The sequence below is a fragment of the Pelmatolapia mariae genome, linkage group LG12 (genome assembly GCF_036321145.2).
Source record: "Pelmatolapia mariae isolate MD_Pm_ZW linkage group LG12, Pm_UMD_F_2, whole genome shotgun sequence".
NCBI lineage: Eukaryota > Metazoa > Chordata > Actinopteri > Cichliformes > Cichlidae > Pelmatolapia > Pelmatolapia mariae.
In genome coordinates, this window is record NC_086237.1 from 20,146,865 (window position 1) to 20,168,391 (window position 21,527).

General features: G+C 41.8%; 1 protein-coding gene across 4 annotated transcripts in view; it reads left to right on the forward strand.

Moving 5' to 3' along the window:
* Positions 1 to 21,527, forward strand: part of rhobtb4 (Rho related BTB domain containing 4) — a 42,556-nt gene that overhangs the window by 2,122 nt on the left and 18,907 nt on the right. The window contains exons 2-3 of one of the 4 annotated variants that reach the window (XM_063490778.1): positions 1,255 to 1,423; positions 2,103 to 2,247. Coding sequence is in view for 1 of the 4 variants with exons in the window: in XM_063490775.1 (XP_063346845.1) it covers positions 15,890 to 15,918 (29 nt within the window). In the remaining 3 variants the exon portion in view is untranslated. Of the gene's footprint in view, positions 1 to 1,254; positions 1,424 to 1,723; positions 2,034 to 2,102; positions 2,248 to 15,395; positions 15,919 to 21,527 lie in introns of those variants that run through there. The other 3 variants (XM_063490776.1, XM_063490777.1, XM_063490775.1) reach the window with 3 other exon arrangements.

Below are 21,527 nucleotides of genomic sequence, written 5' to 3' on the forward strand. Positions count from 1 at the left end.
CATAACATCCACCCAAATAGTTTTAAACTTGGGTGAGTAGTGGAAAGAATAAAAACAAAGGTGTAAACAGTTTCAGCCATATTATGAACTATATGAACTTCCACACACAGACTTGTTCAGGTGCATATGCTGAAGTCAGCTGTGTTACTATCTATCTATCTATCTATCTATCTATCTATCTATCTATCTATCTATCTATCTATCTATCTATCTATCTATTAAAAATATTTAATTAATGAAGCAAGTAATCACAATTTGTGATTCAACCAGATGACTTTGTTAATAACTACATATAGTTTAAGCTACAGGCCATCCTGTAGATCGTAGGTCTTCACATACTACGGAAATGTAAGGGACAGCTTAACAAACCAATGCATGAATAAGTATCTAGGGGGAAAAATGACAAAATATTTCAATAAGTGGCAAGAGGCCGTGGGATAAATCCAACTGCAACACCCATTATAGAAAATATTTTTATAAAGCTGTCAAGGATAATCTATGAGGAGTTACAAATACATTAAAATGTTGAAAGACTGTGTGATACGGTGTAAAGTTGAAAGCAACCTTGAACTGTTTAGTGCCCTTCGCTCTATGTTCATGAATCAAACAAAACACCCAACTTTGAACATGACCTTCATTTTGATCCCGGATACACACTTGTTAAGTTTGTGACTCCGCATCTTGCACTAATGCAGTGATGTAATTATGATACACTTCCGTGCAGCGTGTGGGGGGGGGGGGGGGGGGGGGGGGGGGATGTGTGTCAGATTATCAGTGTTTAAAATGATTTTTATTTATTTATTCAGGTGTTACAATTTTAATTATACTAAAATACATAAACAGCACTAAGCAAAAGACGTAAACTCACACATCCTATACTCACTATGAATACAAGAATCAAAGAACCACGATGCTTGGGCTGTGCTGACGTTTTTTCCCCAACCATCACGGTTTACTATGGTAAAACACTCATCACTTCATACTCACAAGGTGAGATCTATTTTCTTTAAATGGCTACAAATTCATAATTCTCAGGCACAGAGATATAAGGCATGACTTTCTAAACGAATATTATAGCTATTTTTCCCTTAAGGAGCACTGTGGTTGTTTTACTACCTCCTCACCCAGCAAGCAGTCTGGTCTGGAGGCTGGCACTCGCTTTGCTTTATGAATGGATGGGTGTGGCGCTTGTGACAAGCAGTGATGCAGTCATCACTGTGCTCGTTGATAAGCGCTGGCGTGCTGTCCATGCAGGATGGTTTGGAGTGAAGCACAACTGGGTTCTGCCACCGCCTGGGAAAGACAACGCGGGAAGGAAAGGGGAGGAGAGGAGAGAGAGAGAGACAGCGGCGACAGTCTACTCCCCAGCAAGGACCAAACTTCTGGCAAGGGATTCGGTGAGACGGGAGACTAAAAGATAAAAGTACGGGTGCGATAGAACAATGGGCAAATGCACTTTTATTTGGGGATATGCTGTTTAGTTATAGGCGGATTACAAATAAATAAAAATGGAACAAATATAAATCAACACAGAAAAGATTAAACGAAACGGCGCTAATGCCACGAGGATGAAATGTATGCCAGAGACGCTCGTACGTCTGCGACGTAAAGTGTAATATTTTAGAAACAAAACAAAAAAAAGAAAGAAATAGAGTAGTTCAGCCATGATTCTGCTGTGTAAAAACAGTCAGACAAAAGAAAGTAGGGGCAAGGTTCCCCTCCTCCGTGTGTTCCCTCCTTGTAGGTGTGACAGAAACAACAAAGGGACGTGGAAAAACTCGCATCAGGACCACAGGCTCACAACTACCCAGACAGATCCCAGAGCACAATAGCAGGGGTCTGCAAACAAGAGCATGTCTGCAGGTTTTGCAATATGCAGCAGTCTCCGTGTAATTGCATTTCTCCTGGCGTCTCTCGGCTACAACAGTCGGGAGTATTTTTCTTCTGTCAGCTCTGGCAGATCTTTACAAGAAACGAAAGCGATGATTTGAGGAATTTCAAGTGCTGAACCGGAGGAGCAAGTGTTAAAGCATGTGAGTTATGATTATGATTGTCATCCCGAGGAATGCTCTTAAGTGATCGCAATTGTTTGTGCCTTGCAGTTTAATGGGGAGAAGCGAGAGACGAGCGCTGCCCAGAATAAAGCGAATGGAGTAGAGCGGCGGAGAGGTGTGAACTTAAAGTGGACGTCGAAGGGGGGAAATAAAAGAGCCCTGAACTGATTGCAGAAGCGAATGTGTTTCAAAGGTAGGAGATTACGGGGATTGTTGCACATGCTACGTGTATTGCCATGCCATTTAATCTGTATGCTCGCTACAGAGCAGTTCACAGTGCAAGACCACATGCGGACAGACAGCAAAGGGTTGCATAACGGTTCAGTTAGTTTGGGCCGTTCAGTGTATTGCGCTTATCGACATATCGCAGGCTGAACTAGAATAGCCTTCGTTTCGAACTTCTCCGAAAGCTTTTTGGGAGGTTACATAAGTTATCTTAGAGGGGGTGTACTGAACAAACACTTGAAAACTAATTGAAATGTTACTTTATCTTTTTATTTGTAGATCTTCCTATATAAAAAATCCCCCCCACACATACACACAAAAACTTTGATTTGCACAGCACTGATAAAACTTTGTGACCTACCTAAAGGGCAGTTTGGGTTTTTGGTTTTGGCAAGTGGAAGTTCTACCTCATACTCTTCCCACTTTTCTTTTTGTGGTAAAAAGGGGGAAAAACTGCACAGATTATCTTGTTTAGCTGTGCTCTACTGTAAATCCCAGTTTCTTCTGCCATATGGTGATGTTCCCTGCAACTGCTAGTTTGCCTAGCTTGGTTAAATACAGAATTAGATGTGCTCACCACCTGCAGAAGTCTGGATACATGAGTCAAGCTTAAAGGAATAGCTGCAGAATGGAGTCACTTAGTGTCTACAGAGCCAAACAGTGGTCGCTACAGTTACTGGCCAAAGCATGGAAAGAAAACTGGTTTCTCTGACAACAGTCGAAACACCCCCCCTTCATCAGCCACAATAGAAGCATGGTGAAAATGTGGTGGGTGTAGGGATGGTGTGACAAAAGTTGACATCAGTTCCTCCACTTTTCCCTCGCTGTTCAGTGTTTTTTCTATCAGCTGTGGAATTTGAACCGTTCTTCCTTTTGGGGTGAGGCCCTTCCCTGCGTCTGCTCAGAGGAGTAGGATGTCTCAGTAGATGCGGTGCATATGTGTTTGTGAGTGTGTGTTTAAGTAAGTGTGTGTGGGTAACTGGGGCTTTCCAGTAGAGTTGCACACCAAACATTCTTGGCTGTCGAATGGCCGACTAGCGCGCCAAGTCCACACAGCTGGGAATCGTATAAGAAGAAGTGTCTTTGTGTGATCTGGGCAATACGACGCACATGCACAGTCACATGCGCGCACATGCTCATACACAGAACTAAAACACACAAATAGTCTGCTTTAAGCCTGCACCTCGGCTCAAGAACAATTTGAATAGTTGGTGTCTGTGAGGTGCATGTGTGTGTGTGGTAGGTGTATTAGATGTAACTAGTAATAAAGTGACGCTCATACACACACTGGTGGAATTCAACATAACTCTTCACACACACAGAATGGAGAAAATATAACAGAGACTCACAGTCATCCTGCAACAGTGTCTTCTTTTTCCAGCACCACATGATGTTTGTCCTCTTTAGTAAGTTTTGGACAGAGAAAACATGGTGGTGGTGGTGGTGGTGGTGGGATGGAGAGGGAGGGTGGGATGGAGAGGGAGGGTGGGAGGGCAAAGAGAATAAGAGAAGGGATTGTGCTGGTGATGCCAATTGTACAGTTTGTTTCTTATTGGCTGCTTCTCTGGTTGTTGTTGTTGTTGTTGTTTTAAACGGGGTGTCAGTGAGCAAAGAATGTGTATGCAAGAGCAGAATGCAGAGTGAGAATGCTTGGAGAAAGAACATAGGCCTTTGTCTGCTGGGAGAAGAGAAGAGAAGAGAAGAGAAGCAGATTGTATCAAATTAATATAGGAGAAATTGAGCTGTAGAGGGAAGAAAAAGGAGAGGAGATCGAAGAAGAGGGACACGAAGGGGTTTCGGCTGTGGGGGAAAGAGTAAAGCAGGCTGAGGGAGTGAGAATAAGAAATTCTGACAGAGTCCTATTCCATATTATTGTAAACATGATAAATCAGAAGGCAGAACCCTTCTTTTTCTCAGATCTGTCCTGTTTTCTGTTTGAACCAAGAAGCTGATAAAGGAAGGATTTCATTAGAAGAAATGAAAAGAAAAAATAAAGAAAAAACAGATAAGTTAACAACTGGCTCTTCTTCTTCAAGACAATCTGTTCAAAAAACAAACAAAACATCTCTTTAGAAATGATCTCTTTCCACATGTTGAACATTTGCCTTATGATAATCAGCTGCACCGTGTCCCTAGCACTCGCTGATTTCTTTGTACTTGCGAGTGTGGCTTGGTGTGATTACTTTACAGATTTAAACTGCTCATCTGGACAAAGTTCTTTTTGTACAAAAAACTGAATGTCTACATTATATGATGCATACGGGAAGCAAAACACACATTTGCAAGGCCAGAGAGTCGGTGCATGAGGGAATATGTTTTAGTAGTGAGAGACTTGGATAAGAAGGTGTTGTATCATCAACAAGGACGGACCGGGGTGGGACAGGACCACACGATCAAACGAGAGGAGATAAGAGAGCTGGCTGAATTCAGAGAGGGTGTCTTTGTCCATTTGTGGTTCCTCAGATAGCACCAGGCTGGATTGAGGCCAGGGGCTGACAGGGGTTGTGTCTAGAGATCTGAGATCACTGCACTGATAGGAAGGCATATTACACAACATCACTGCTGAAAGAATACGATTAAGGTTTTCGGTTTCAAAGGTTTTATGCTACAAAAGTCATTTCGTTTGTGGTATTTTAACTTTTAGATTTTGGCTTTTCCAGATGTGCCTTGGATTCAGTGCCCGTCATGCAGGAAATGCTGGCTGCCACTGCATTGTGTGGCTGCAAAATGACAGATTACCAGAGAGCTGAGGTAGGTTAGGGCCACCTAAAATTATAGCTGAAAAGAACCCCCCCCCCCCCCCCCCCCAAAAAAAAAAAAAAAAAGACTAGTGGACTGATATTTGAAATGGCCTTGAGCTAACACTGGCTCTGACAGTCTGGCATGCAGAGACACATATAGATTGTTCTGCTTTTACACTCCTCAACCCATGCTATAGTTTCTCCATTTCTCTATTTAATCACATCTCTTGCTCTTTGTAACCTGTTGTCCTGTTTCTATTTTGCTGTGTGGAAACTTGGGTGCGTGTGTGTCTGCATGTGCATCCAGGAAAGGATGGCAAGATATTCTCCAGAGACCAAGTGGCACCATTTGGTGGCTTGGCTGTACTGCGTCTCTATTTATGTTCATGCTTGTGTTGTGATTCTATGTGTCCTGGTCGTACGGCTCTATCACTGTGACAACTACATCTTCCTGTGCAACTGTGCATGATTATGCATGCATATTTTTGCATGTGTGCAAGGCTGTATGCAATTTGACCCCTGGAAATCTTTCTTTAGCATCTGCTCCTCTCATTTGTGGCAGAAAGCCGATCCCTTTTGGTGAACTGGCTCCAGCATCATATGACTGACCAAATGCCGATGATGTTTTGGAGTGCGCGTGTTCTGCAGTACAAAATGACATTGCATATCATAACAGGTTGCCTTTTGGCTATTGATGTATATGTGTGGAGTTGTGTGGGTGTGGCTGTCTCCTTGCATCGCCTACAGGACGCTCTAAGCACCTCCCAGGCCCGAATGGGCCCGCGCAGCTCCATAAATCTAGCTCGTGTTGCTCACACAGCAGTAATCTGTAGCGTCTTTTATTTTCGATGCCTGCAAGCCTGGAACTCTGTCTCCTTATCTTCCTGTTTGTTTTCACATCTTTCCTTTCCTGCCTGTCTATCCATTCATAACAGCAATTTGGCTTTCATTAACTAAGAATGGGGAAAAAAAAAAAAAAACCCAATTAGCACCTACATTGCCAGAAGCTCTCCTTGGGTTACAGAAAGTGACATAAAGAAGAGGAGAGTTTCTCTGAAGTTTCGCACACATATTTGCTCATTTTAGCATTGTCCTCCACTCATTTTCTGTCCCCGCTTGTTTTAAAGAGGACACTTTCAGTGTAAACATGATTTTTCTGTTATTTCTTTAGTCATTCTAGCAGCTTTCCCATCACAGGGATGTATCCAAAAAATCTTTTTAACGCAGTCAAACACAAGACCCACAAATATAGAAACAATGACTCACACAGTGAAGCTTTTAAACTCCAAAAACCAACATTTCCAAACCACATTGTATAGACATAAACAGACTGACACATACATACAGTATCTGTCTCGTCTAGTAATAGCCGAAGGCAGATTTTCAGAGAGCAGAACACCCAAGGGTGCCGTTCCAGCTAATCCAGGTCAGACCAGCTTCAGTCTTGGCTGAACCACCCATGAAACCACAGGATTTTTAATCTGTAATTTTGCCTGTGCTTGTGCGGTTGGCTCTATTTAAGGTGTTTCCTTGCACGTCTGCTTTGACACGTACACGTTGTTGTCCCGTGATCGCCCACCACGTGTCATTTATTCGAGGGCTGCCCAATTTTTTGCTGTTTCAGAATGATGCAGCATGTCTGACTGATGCTCTCTCGGCTCTCTGTCTGTCTCGCTTTCTCACACAGTCAAGGACACACACACACTCCAGAATAAATTAATCAGATATGATAACTGATGGTAGCAAACTCGATGTATGCAGGACTGCAGTGTCTGTGGTTTGTTTCCTCATGAAAATTGGAAATTGACTCATCACATATTATGTGGTGTGGCTAGACATTTTAAGCCATGTTCTATTTTTAGTTATTGCAATACAGGGATCTTTTCCTTCATTTAAATCTATTGAGGGGAAAGAACAATAAAACACTGAGTCACGTAGGTGGAGGTCAAACACAGCGGATCACAAAATACAATTTAAGGGTTAGACAGTAAAATGTGGTTTATCACCTGTGGTCTTCTTAAAGCAGACAGTTTGGAAATTGTTGCACTGACTGGCAATGAAATATTCTCGGTCTTTGTTTCTGTCTCTCTCTGTCCCACTGGAATACATCACCAGAGTTAGCATAAATATTTAATCATTTTATTATCTTCATTCCTGTTTAATGGCCCATCATACTTAATAGCAATGCACTCAACAACATCAGAGGCCAGGTTATACAAAAATATTGACTTCTTGAGTCTTGTTAAGCTCCATTATGGTTTTCTGGTCAGCTGTCTTTTAGTTTCATCTTTGGGACAATAATCAAGTATAGAGTCCATATACGCTCACAGAGAATCTCTTTGTGCTTCATCTTAACATTTATTTGGTTGAAATGACCTGTGCCCACAAGTGGCTAGGATTAGCTGGTATCATTGATAGTGCAGCATCCAAAAGAGCCTAACCCCACGCCCTTAATCAAATGATTAAAACTTGTGTGGCCGTGCTACGGCTTAGCAAATTAATGACATGTGGTCACAGTGCGTGGTGATAATTGCATGCTGGTTCTATCATCAGGCCGTGGCACAGCGGTGTGGAAATAAATAAAAAGGAACCGCTAGTATAGATTTTTCCATCACTATTTTGGGATGCCTCTGTACACGGTGTATCAGCTTTGTTTGTGCGCGCACATTTGCTGTCTTGTTTAATGACATTCCTGCATTTGGAGATTGCATGATGACCTCCTTTGCGATACAGCCGAGCAGTGTGTGTAGGATACTCCAATTTAGTGCTTTTAGGTGAAAATCATATCTCTTCGTTTGATGATTTTTTTTTCTTTTTTTTGAGATTTCAGGCCAGCTGACGGATTACATGTCTCCTGCACTGCCTGAGAAAATGCTTTGACCACTCGGGATTATAAAACCCACTCAAAGGGCTGAACTGAATAAAATTAAAAATGCATTGCTATCGAGGTAAATGCTTTATCTGTGAGATGCAAGGGTTTTACCTAACAACTCATTTGTTTTTGTTTTGTTTTCTCAATTCTAATACAATGCGAGGAACTCTACAGAGCAGCGCAACTAGATAAATGATATGAAGGTTATTTGAAGTAAACACAACAAAAGGCCTTCCTGTTATGCCATGGTGCTCTGTAATGTGGCTATCTGACTTTCTGAGTCTCCCTGTGATTTTTCTTTTTTTTTTTTGCTGTTTACACTTATGCTCTTCCCCTCCCGTCTGTCTTCTTATCTGTTTCTTTATGCAAGCAACTGTCTTTTAAATAGAAGCAGATGGATACTGCATTAGCCTGATAGCAATATGGATATTGCAAGAAAAATGGAAGCGAGGATGAAAATGTGCATTATATCAAACATCAAAATGTTACATTAACACGCTCATTTACAATATTTGACAAGGATCTTTCAGTTTTCAAAAGAGAACACACAAAGTTATATGTTTTTACAATTTAACAAATTAAATGCCACACATAGCAGTTGCCATATTTTTGGTTATTAAAAGAAAATAATGAAATATAATGTGGTATGGGCTTTCACAGGTAGAATTTCCTTAGCTGTGGTGTTTGCAAGCCAAATAGATTAGGAATCTCTGATACACAGTATTTTGCAGAGTGAGCAGGGTTGATGTACTGACTTTGTGGAGTGTGATCTCGGCGGGCCTACAGTTCTGCTTTTCTGTGCCAGACTGAAGTCCAGAGGTGTTTGTCTTGGCTTCGTTCTCTGTTTGATCAGGCTGTTTTGAGAATACTGACTGACCTGTGCTGAGGCCAAATACATCTCTCTCCTCACAACTTTAGCATTTCCTTTGCCTCTGTCCCTTCTCTGTCCTATTGTCTCACAAGTTTAGAACTTTGAAACATTAAATTTAATGTTCATTTTCAAAATATTCTTAAACCTAGCAGTTTGAATTTGACCTTTTTTTCTTTTTGTACAAGATAAAAAACAAAAACAAAAATATAATTTTTTTTCTTTTTAGTCATGCAGTTTTCAGGAAGGCTCAGTTTCCCTCTTCTTCCCCTTTTCTTGTTAGTTGTCTGATCTTAACCTCAGTCCAAAGTTTAGTCTTATATGTGGTTCAGAGAGGTCACTAATACTTCTAACCTCACCACAGGTAGTAGGGAAAATGTCAAGACCCACTTATAGATTGCATGTATTGCGAAAGAGACTCCATCCTTCGATCTGCTGTAAAGTGCTGGTCAATAACACTCTTAAATGCCCGGTGTAGTGCATACCACTACATACATATCTGCATTCACACGCATTTTGGCTGGGGGAGTTAAGGCTGAGAGAGCCTAAATATTTCCCATAAAACTATTACAAAGCACTAAATACTTTCACAGCAGATTCCCTTTTGCAATGCATCATTAATTTCCAGTGTTTGGTGGCATTTTCTCTCATTCCTGCCAATAGATGTCTCAAATAATGTTGTTACTGCAGTGACTATCAACAAGGCAACCATGGTGAACCACAGTTACCTACGCAATAAACACAAATATTTAGTCCATTTGATAAAGGATAAAGAAAGGTTTCTCTTGGACTTGTAATTTCACACTAATGTTCAGCAGTTGTTCAGAAAGAAAAAAAAGAATCTCTTTAAGTAAATATGCCAACAGATCACTGAGAAGTGCTACGCCTGCAGCACCATGCCTGTTTAATGGATGGCGTTTCCTCTTTTATAAAGGATATAAAAATGTAATTCTAACAACCGATCCGCTTACTCTTTCCCTGCCATCACAATATTATTAAAATTAAGTAACAAAGTATCCTATATACAACACTTTCCAAGTAATTCCCGATAAGATCATCACTGATTCCTGCTGAAAGGACATACTAAGAGAGTGTATCAAAAGGATTATATCAATTTCAAGCTGACAATGAAAATTTTTCGTGGATTATACACTAAACTTGTTCAAGGCAGGAAGGAGAATAAAAATCATTCATATCAACCATGGCGTACTAAACCTGGGCCTGTTCTCTATTCTTAAGTGTATTTTTTAATTATATGACATGCTAAATATGTTGCTTTGCTTAAAGGAAAACCAGTCAATCTCCTTCAAGGCTAAAACCTCCTGACACTGGTTTCCTGTGCTAACCTAAATTCTGCCCTCAGCTTCTGAAGTTACTCCAGCTCTGGTCCTACTTCCTTCCCAGTCTCCATCCCCATTTCCATATCTGTCTCTGTGTCGTTCCTTAACCTGATTCTCACACTCCAGCTTGACATAATTTCCTGCTGCCCCCCTGACCTAAGTACCTAACCCATCTCCACTAGTGTAATACCCTGATACCTGCACAGCCTATGAATCCTTAGGGTCCTAATCGGCTTAGCCATCACCTGTCATGGTAACTAAAGTGATCTCTTTTTTTACTGGAGCATAATATATGCTCCATTTATCACAAATTAGTAAAAAGGCCTCTTTATGTATCAACCTGTGCTCAGGTTTTCTGAGAGACGCCTTGGTAAAATGAAAAAACACCCAGGTTGTAAAGATATGTTTAGGTTAGAAATAGGGCTAAGTTTCCACCAAACTGAACTATCACTTTAAGAGTTCGGACCAACGGCTGAAGAGAGCCTTAATAAGATTAGCCCTGGCACTTGACAGCTACAGCTTAAGAGGCACCTCTGTTGACCTGTGTGTCTCTGTCCAGCAGAGAGTGTACATGTGTATTTCTTTGCATTCATATATGATCTTAAGGTTGCCTTTTTAGAGAATCAGGGAGGCTGTTTGTCTGTCCGTGCACATACTCCTGTAAACCTGAATTGATCAAGCAAAAGCCAACTTTTTTTTGTAAATCTTTATCTGTTACTGCATGCACTGGAGCTCAGCAAGGCATGCCTGTGCAACCTCAATCCCCCAAAGTCAGAATGCAGGAAGTACATAACTTCAAAGGCAGATGCATAGTCTGTCTTTATCGCAGAAGGTTTGTGCCACTCAAGAATTTACTTTTTCACTCTTCTGCATGTCAAAACCCCATATCCACCTTGGCTCTCACTGCTATTTTGTCTCAGGCTGTGATTTTGGATAAAACAGGCTTACAAGAAAGGAATTTAAAACAAGAAAACGATCCAGCAAACACAGAGCCGATGGAATCACTGGAATTTGCCACTTAAGTGTTTTTACTTAGAACTGAGTACTGGGTACTTGAGGCTGTGCCAAAGACACTATACCCACAGGGAGACTTGAGTAACTTGACTTGAATATGATCTGCTGGTGGTTGTGATGGGCTATGGGGTTGTGGTTGGGTGCGCTAGATGCCGCATTGCTCTAACTGGGTCGTTTTGGCACTCTAGGGCTGCTAGTTGAGGACAGTGAGGAATATGCAGCACCGTGTTCTTTTTCACTCCAGGCACTTCATTGCGAAAGCCAGGCACCACACTGTGAAACATTTAAGTTGGCATTAATATCATAATCAGAGGTCTGTTTATTCTCAGACAGACAGCAGGCAGTTAAACAAAGAGACCTTCCCCTCTCTCCCCACAATAAACCCTCAGTGGTGCCGCCCTCCTCCTCTTTCCTTTTCCCAGCCTCTCGCCCTGTCCTAAAGACACTTCACATTCCCAACATATTCGACCATCGTGGCCCACCAGCATCAACAGCACAAACTTGACCTGGAAATATATCTGTATTAAAGTCATTGAACATTTATCTGCAGCCAAGCAGTCAGACTCAACAAGCTGCCGGCCCACATGTTATGACACTGGGGGAATAATAGCTGCAGACAAGTATGTCAACAGAAAGTTTTACCTCTTATATTGGGTCTGCTGCAGACCCTGAACTTTAGCAATTTAGCAGCTCAAACACATTAGTCTATATTTATTCCTTCCAGAGACTGAGGGGGTGGTCTAGTGTGCATGTAAAAGAAAAAAAACGGTCTCAAAAATGCTAACGTGTCTGAATCAAGCAAAATGGTGTGTTTGTGTGTGTGTATGTGTGTGTGTGCGTTTAAATATAGCTGTTATTTTTTAGTTTTTGTTTTACAAGGCATAAAAGATAACTAAGTATGTCTCCCTAACACAAAACACCATTTAAGAATTTTAATAGTCCATAATATATTCTGACCAATCAATTGTCGCTTTCTTTAAAGGTTTCACTCGTTCGGTCACAAGCAGTGCAGTGACTTGTCTTCATTAGCGTGTAATAAAGCAATGACCACTGGTCCCACACATGTAGTTTTCCAGCTGGCTCATGATAAGGCATATTACTGATAACTTAGCAAGTAAACAATCCCCTCAGCCTCTCTCCCTCACTTCCTCTTTTGCGCCCTTGCCTGTCTGCCTCATTTTATACTTTGTCTCAGGCCTTATCTAGCGTTAAATGTTTTTCACGTAAACTCACACTGTGCCATCGCCCATCGCCAAATAGGCCGGCTGTTACAAAACACACTCTATTTCATGCCAGGGTGCCGGCTCTGGCAACACTCAGCCACTTCTCCATGCCACTCTGTGTATGTGTGTGTATGTGTGAGGGAGAGAGAGAAAAAAAAGAGACAGAGCTTAACAGTGGGAATAAAAAAAACTGACATATTTGAATTTATGAGCTTTTTTTTTCAATATTTTCCCACCATCAATCATGTACTGTAGAAATGCCAGTTTCCCACAAGCTCATTTCACTAACGTTCACTTACTCCAGATTCACCTTTGACCTTTCATATCTGAATTTTCTTCCCAGAGAAGCTAATGCCACATTTTTTTTCTTGTCGCTCACCTCTAAAACAAAATTGTATGACAAAATCATTCCGCTAGACACACAAGCGAATGCTCTCATCCTGAAGATCCACATCATATGGAGTGTAATGTTTGCTGGTGTGTGTGCATTGATATGTGTGTGTGAGTCAGGGCCGAAAGGTAGAATTTAATCTTTGATATCGTTATCAGTTCCAGGGTGATGGTGGACTATTTGCAAGAACCACTGGAGCTCTGACCTACTTGTGTCAGTGAATAGGTTGCATAGGCTGTTTTTTTGTTAAGAGTGCGTGTGTTTGTTAGAGTTTTGGGAGGGTGTGCACTTAAAGCGAACTCTGTGTGGACACAGGGAGTGTGAGAAGCTGGGTGTTTTGACAGCTTTAGAACAGTTCCAGCACAGTGTTGGGGCAGGGGGTGAGCCGGCCTGTTGGATATATGAGTGTGCGGCGAGGGTGAGAATAGGGTCAGCGGAGGAGTGGATAGGAGGGGATAAGATAAACGCAAGAAAACACTACCAAAAAATGCTCGTTTTGAATTTCTTTATAATGAGTAAACATCTGAAATGAATTGATTTGAAAATGTATTGTTTGTTATCCCTTAGCAATACATCTGAAGAGCAAACCTTACCCCTTACTTGCAGTTAAAATAAAACAGATATTAGTCTTGAACTTTACTAAGCTTAAACAAAATGAATTATATCTAAATAAATGCATTTCAACATGCCATTCCTTCCTTTGGTTAAACCAAAGGAGCACTAAATATACTGCAGACAAAACTGAGCATTTGTCCAAGCAGCAAGACGCCTCTTTGCCGAAGCATTCGTGCCAAAAAAGTGATCTCAACCCATTCTCCCAACTTTAATCTCACCAAAGTGTAAAAGCTACGGGAGTAAACTTCCCACACAGTTAATAAAAGACCCATAAAGCTTGTTTAACAAAACACAGTCCTTTTCGTTTTACTGTAGCTGAATGGGGCCAGACATCACCTCAGAATTGTGCTGCTTAAGAGTTCTCTCACAAGTACACCTCTCCCCCCCAAAAAAACAGGGGGGGGGGGGGGGGGGGGGCTCTCCACATTTTCTAAGCCCTCTCTGTGCCAGTGGTGTTGAACCCCTGCTTTCTCCAATGGCATTCCAGCCCATCTTTCATGCTGTTTCATTGTGGCCATGCCAGCCAGGTCAGGGGGCAGTATTTTCTCAGGGCTTCAAGACAGCATTGGAAAAATAGATATAAGACGTACAGTCTGACTGTTTGTGCACTGAATTCCTGTTTGATTCCTGTTTGGTGTCGTTGTGTCTGCATGTGTGCGTGATGTGCAAGAATCTACATGAACACAAACATTTTAAGTATGATTGCTGCACTTAGGTCAAATAACACACTGACCTTCTCTTTAAAATGCTTAATATAGCTCAGTATGTTGCGACACCCATGGCTAACCTGAGATATAGAATCTGTCTCAAAGATGTAAGCTGCTGCTTTTGAGGTGGCTCCGAGTAACAGCACTGACTTGATGTAGCCATAAGAGCCTGTGCCGCCTTTGTTTTAGAGATTACAGTACCAAACTCTGCCAGTAGATGTCCGTCTTCAGTCTTGCACAGCCTCCAGACAAAGTTGGCAGACTGGCTTTCAAAGATGTTCACATGATCAATTTGGTGACTGTATCAGTATCCTAAGTGTGTGAAATAAGTGAAAGATAAAATGATGCTGAATGTTAAAGAAATCCCACATTCACCTTTTATCTTGAGCTATTCCCCTGACTATAGTGAGTGGCAGATGGACTCGTAAAAGCTCCTGCCTTGAAAGCAAACCTGCTAAAGTTTAAATTAAGCATACTTTTGCTTGAAGAAAACTGGAGGTATTTTGCTGACATGGCAGCATTTTACATCTCTGGCAAAGCTCAGCATTCCAGCAGTAAATTCTTAGACACTGAGATCTTGGAAAATATGATAGCAAACGCTATGTATTCTCCTTGGTCCAGTCTGTGATCTCCTCTTTTACTGGCTTTAGTAGCAGTAGGCTACAGTTGCTACGTGGTAGTTGCTATGCCTGAAAACCCGGAGTAACCTTAGGAGAAAATTTCTCTCCATTGCCCATGATTAATAACAACAGTCTTGCATTATTTACCTGGACAGAGCGTATTTACAAGGGTTAAAGGGGAAACGTAGTTAAATCACACTGACATGCAGACAGTTGCGTGGATAACATAAAAAAACAAACAAAACAAAAAATACCCCGTGCTTACCTATGATTGATTATTAGGTAGTGATTAAAGGCAGTGCAAAGTGGATACAAGCGCTCTATCTGTCAAAGGCAGCACGCTTTGTGGGCCGTTCTGAGTTAATAGGATGAAAAGAGCATAGTTTCTGGGCGGGGATACGATCATATATACAGGACATGATTGGCCCGCGTGTTCTAATCGCTGAGGAGACCTTAAGTGTTCCTCTTAAGCCTCGAGATTTAGGCTATTAAAGTATTACAGTAATGAAGTTAGTGCGTTTAAATTGCGTTTTAAATTGCTCAGCCACTGTTGCATGGTGATGTTTATCCCGGAGCTGTTTGACAGTTGTTCTTATTCACAGAAATCACACAGCGCAGTAAAGAAAAAACGCTTATTGCAGAATTTCATATTTTAATCAATAGACAGCTCAAAAGTTCCACTTTTAGTCATCAGTGACGTCTTCTGTATTCTCAAGTCTTCTTCCAAAAATGTCAGTTTGCGGGATATCGAGCTGTGTGTCTAAATCCTCAGAACGATGGAGTGTAAACGTCTAACTTCCTACGGAACTTGAACGCAGCACAGGAGAAGTTGGACGACTTGTGTCGTGACGCGCAGTCGTGGAGGCGTGCCTCTGATGAAATCAGCCGGGGAAACAACAACAGAAAGGGGGTGGCTCAGACCAGAAGACTCTTTCAGCCAGTTATGATTTGATTCCATCCTCCAAAGTGTCAGTTTGAAGATAACACAACATTATATTAAGTCTGCAGCAGCGAGCTGGTTCTTGTTGAGTTCTGTGAGGCGCTGGATTAAGGAGGCAGCGACGGGAAGTAGACTAAAGAGGAGGATGTGATAGGGCAGAGGTCCTGTCTGCAGTTATTTGTGCTCTTTGGCAAACAACGGGATCGCAGCGATCGCATCTTCCCTCTCCGTGCGTCTTTGTCCGGTTTCAGTGACCGGCTAAACCACCAGCAGAGTGGCATGTGGGTCAATTCCGGAACCGTCGGAAGGTAGGGACCCCTCCTGCAGGAATACTCGGTCACATGCTCTTCTTGCGATTCTGGCTGTGCACAAAGCAATCCGCACAAAGCCCCCAACATCTTTTTTTCCTCCTCCTTTTTACACTCCAGAGATTCATTAACAGCTGTTTTCTGTTCATAATGTTTCAATCACCTCTTCCATCTCTGTAACATCATCGTAATTATAACGGAGCCTATTTTATTTCAAACGTGTTATATTAATATTTCAGACAGAGATGTTACAATATCACAAGGCGGAGTTATTTAAAAAAACACCTGCAGACTTATGTTACTTTTTCTTTTTCCTCTTTTTTGTTCCTTTGACATTATGATTCTGTTTTGTAGTGAAGCGGTTGGGCTTGGCACATTACGCCAGACTTATCAGTGCATCATTTGGCATATAGGATTGTACCTGCCCTTTTTTTTATAACATCGTTATGTGAGAGACAGCAGCACGGTGAATATTGACTCATGCCTTTTATCTTTATAGACTCTGATGACAAAACACAAGACTGACTGATTTGTTGAATCGGTCTCTATGAGAAACTATGAATGAGCCAGGTGGTTATGAATGGCTGCGGGGAGATGGAGCACACGAGGTTCTTTCATTGATGACTGTAGTGATCCAATACCGCAGTATTTACAGGGACAGCGTGCAGATCGAAGCAGGGACAAAAGATAACGTGCAGCCTGAGAAGATAAATGTGACCTTGTAGGACCGTAGACCCACACACACACACACACACACACACACACACACACACACACACACACACACACACACACATAAAAGAGCGTGTGGGCCATGACGTCATCTGAGGGACAGTGCTTCGCAGGTAGCTACGTGTCTGATGAAGAACCTTCTCACTCCTACCTCGAAATAAATAAATAATATTCTGGGAGTTTCTTTTTTATCTCACTTCGTTTTTATTTCCAGTCATTAGCAATTAATCATATCTAGTTGCATAAACATTTTGGCATGCACACGATATTGTGCAATCCTTGTCTTTTGGCCAGCATCATTTTTTTTCCTCCTCAAGTGATGTCTAATAATGGTCACTGTGTGACTGTGGCTGAGCCATTTGTGGAAACACCAACTGTATCGGATCTTCTGTTCTGTGCGTCTCTCTACCAGCGTCCTACCAGTCATCCGCCCTTAACACACTGACGATGAGATGTGTTTTTGTTGGCCATTAAGAGTTTTGTTCTTAAATCTTATGGCAGTACTGCAGGTAATGAATCAAAGATCAAGGCTGTCATTATGTATACTCAAATGGCTTAACCTATTGTCCTGATTAGGCACTGTGCCCAAACATTCGACTGTGTCAACAGCTTTCAGATAACATTCTGCAGCGCTGATAAACCCACATGGAAGAATGAGCCAGCATTATATGGCAGGCTTGAATGTCCTGATCCCTGTAACAAGCTGTAGTGGGAGATATACAGCGGTAAATAGTGCTTGGAATTGCGCAGATGCTTTATGGTTTGCTTTTATATGTAACATAGTGCTTTGGTGCAGAAAATATAAAGTATGTTGCATTTTTAAACAAGATTAGTACTGCTGGACTACTTTCTTCCCACCCTAATTATCTTTGGGTCAATAGAAACTCTTAATATGATTGTGACACGTCAAATGACATGCACCATTAGTATTTAGTTGAAAAGTTTTAGAATTCAGAGATGGCAAAGAGTCCTAAGCATATGATTTATGAGAGCTGGGGTTGGGTCACTAGCCACAAAAAAGTTTGAGAGCCCCTGCTTTACATCATTTTTTAAACCACAGTTGCATTCCCACAGGAATGGCCTGGACTATTTTCTCCCAGACAAACCTAATCCATCTCTACATCAGTAAAGTTGTAGTAATATCTAGGTCACCAACTCCTTTGTATTAAAGTTACAGTACTTGCTTTGTCTCAGGTACATAGAAAAATCACAATCACATTGTAAGTTTTTTTTCCAGAAAAACAAACCATGTACAAAAAAGACAATGTGTCATGTTTCAGTTTATTTGAAATATCAGTCTCAAATGAGCCGGCTAAAGATAAACAGTATGCAGTTGTATGCAATGATAAGGTAATAGATTTATGCTAATAACAAGTGTATTTTATATGTGGTGTTTGGATTCTTTATACAATTAAAAGTCAAAGCCATCAGATGGCACTTTGAAGATCAGTTGAAAATGACAATTAAATCGCCAGCTTACCTGTTTGTTCAATCAGAATAGTCTTAAAAAGAAAATTGTGAGAATGGGTGATGAAGCATGAGAGATGAGAGAGACGTGAATGACAGACATGCTTGGAGAGACTGTATGTAAAAGTGTCCTGTATATGGAGTGGATACTGAAAGGTACAAGGGTGTGAACTAGAAATTGGAGGAAAACGAGCAAGAAGGACAGCAAGATAGATGAGAGAGGAAAGAAGTGGTGGGAAGTATAGATGGAGAAGAGTAGAAGGAAGACTGGCAGGGATGAATAGGAGAACTCAGAGACACAAGGGTTGGCCTGTCTGTGTTTAAAAAGCTTTACTGCAGCAGAGAGAGAGAGAGGAGGGAGGCTTTTTCAACTAAGCTGGCGTGCGGCTGGCTCCCAAACAGCCTTTAAATCATTAGGCTAGATGCATACATAGCATCGCCTGCCGTGGGTCGTGCATTAATACCAGTACCATCTGCAAAGGGTAAGACAGTACGTGCAGGCATGCATGTGTGTATGCATGACTCTGCTAGTGTGTGAGTGAGTCTAAGGTCTACTGTCAGCCATCCTGGGAGCCTAGCAGAGGCTACAGACCAGGTTATGTAACCAGTCTATGGCAGCTGTGCCTGTGGCTGTCAGTGTCTCAAACACCCACAAAACACACAATTTTAACTCACACACACAGATGCACAAGTGCACACACCCAAAATGCATACACAAGAATGAATGAGTAAGCGTTTTTTCTTGCAAGAGAGCAAACTTTTGACAAAAAAAACTGTTATTAAAAGGAAGCTTACATGGTTGCACATGTTTGAATAGTTTCTGCAGACAATTACACACAAGCGCTTTGTGTATGCAGCCAAGCCTGTGATAGTGTAAGCCCCATAGCTCTGTGTGAGTGCCCAAGTGTTGACCCATGCATTGAATGGGTGGTTTTTGGGGTCACTCTTTTTTCACTTCTTTTTTTTTTGCGTGAGTGGTTGAAGAGAGCAAAGTGGCAGCCGGCTTCAACGCTGGCATCGGGGTGAATTCTAGCCCCAAGGAAGAAGAGGCAGATGGGGGGTGGGGTGTTAAGGTTTTGGGATAACTGGTTGCTGCCAGTGGATCACTATAGGTGTTACATAACAGAGAAACTGGGGAGGGGGGGTGTATATTTGATTAATACTGCTCCTTGACTTACATCCAAAAAGGTCATAGAATGATAGATCACTGCTGAAAAAAAGGGTGGAGGAAAGTATGCCGTTGGGAGAAAAAGTGGGAGGAGACAAGGGAGATGGAGAAAGGTTACTAGAAGACAATGAGTGAACTGAAGGATGGAAGAACTGTGAACTGGAGCATTATATTTAGGGAATAAATGCAGAGTGGAAATAAAGTGAGGGAGTTTGTCAGCTGGTCCAAAAGTATGCTAGAGAGGGTACAGCTGGAATAAAACAAATAACCCACACAGACAGAAGGGTAAATAGAAGGATTTGGAAAAGAGCCAGTGAGTTTGTGTACAGATAAACTAAACAGGAAGATGACAAGATGTGTTTATCTTCTTTCATTTCTCCTTTAAGGGCTGTGTGGCCTTAAAGAAAAGCTATACAAAGACACACATTATGCATGAGTTTCCTTGTCTCTTTGGGCATGCATGCAGGCTTGCACGCGTGCACGCGCTGACTAAATCCATGACATTCCAGAATTAACTAGAAGGGTCATGTTTGTGTGTTGAGTGGGCATTTGAGTCCCTGTCACAGTGTTTCTATCAATGTGCTGATGCCTACGCAATATCAATATGTCCTTAAAAGTGTCAGAAAAACATGCACACATAGCGAAAAAATAAAACAGTGACTCATTGTCTCATTGTTTTACATTGCAAACTGTCTTTGTCCTTTTAGACACCTTTGCTAGCTAACATGGAAAAATCACACTGGCCAGCAGATGAAGTCTAGACATCTGTGTACAGTTCACTATAGTTCACTGGCTAAAAATGAAACCTGAGCTCTACAGCTACACTTTCCGCTCCTCTGAGCTGCACAAGTCTCCTGCTTCCATAGTCTCTGGCTTATGTTCATCCTCCAGTCATGCAATTAAAAATAATTGTTGGAGTCTAGGAACGCTTAGGCGGTTTAAATATAAACCTGTGAGCAGGTGTGTATCTGCCAAGCGCAGTGGTGTATGAGTAGACAGTTGTGTTACGCTTGTTAACCAACACATGACCGAACTCGCTTGGGGCCTCGGTGAAGATCCTCAGATGGAGGATGATATCTGGGAGTCAGGTACTGTTGATCCCCCTGAGAAACTGTCCACGCCACCACCAACGCTGCCTTCTGGTTATATCAGTGCTTGCATGCACATGCACGCACTCTCTCATGCACACACACACACTGACTTACATAGTCCTGCAGGCCAGTAGTAAAGGATTTAACACCGTACTCTGATATCTCCCTTGTATTTAACTTTCTTTCCTTTTTTACGGAATCACACATATTCACACATATCAAAGCATCAGCAGGAAAATTTGTGATTTGTTCTCCTGAAAAGCCTTGGTTATTGCCGGTCCCATCCTTTTGATCCCTGTAGCATGAATTTCTGGTTCTAATGCTGGGTTGACAGTGCCTCTCGTTCTCTCTAATACTAATAATCCCCTCCCTGGCTTTTTCTATCTTGCCATTATTTTCTGGCTATCCACTGTTTCACTGGAAACAGAGAGGATTTAACAGTACTGTACATCACGTCTGGATCCCCCGTTTGTCACTGCCATTTTTGGTACACTCAATTCAAATGTCCTTTGGCACATATCGCTGACAACCACTTGTAGTAAGTCAGGATTCACAGTTGGCCCTTTATCCTTGTTTAGTTTTCTAAAAACAGCACTAAGAAGCCTGCTGCCATCACCATTAGCCAAAAAGCTGTTAGGTAACAGCCAGGTTGCGCTATCTTTTTATTGCTTCCTCTATCTCTCTCCTCTACCTGTTGTACGTGCGTCTGAAGGTGTGACAGCTAAGGTGGCAAGGGAAAAGGATATTTTTAACTCTGAAAGTCATAAATCCACATGGAGCGTTCAGGAAGCTGCTTCTTTGACAGCTCAGGTAAACAAAAGAAGAATCTCTGTTCTGTACTTCCTGGCTGACGTAAACGGGACCCCCTTCTAACAGGAAATTGGAAAACGTCAAGCCTTTTTTGTTGTTGTTGACAAAGAAAATCGATGTCTTAGGTCTCGAGGGAAATAAAGCAACGGTGATATAGATGAAGTGAAGGTGTATGGCTACACTGAGAGCAGTTCATGGCTGAATAGCAGGGCGCACACGTGGCTCATGTGTCTGATGAATAGATGCCATTTTTAGCTGCTGGTGTCTGTCACTGCTGGACTGAAGTGTTGCACTGGCATCCACGTCATTGGAATAACAAACCAGAGCCTTTATAAATGTTT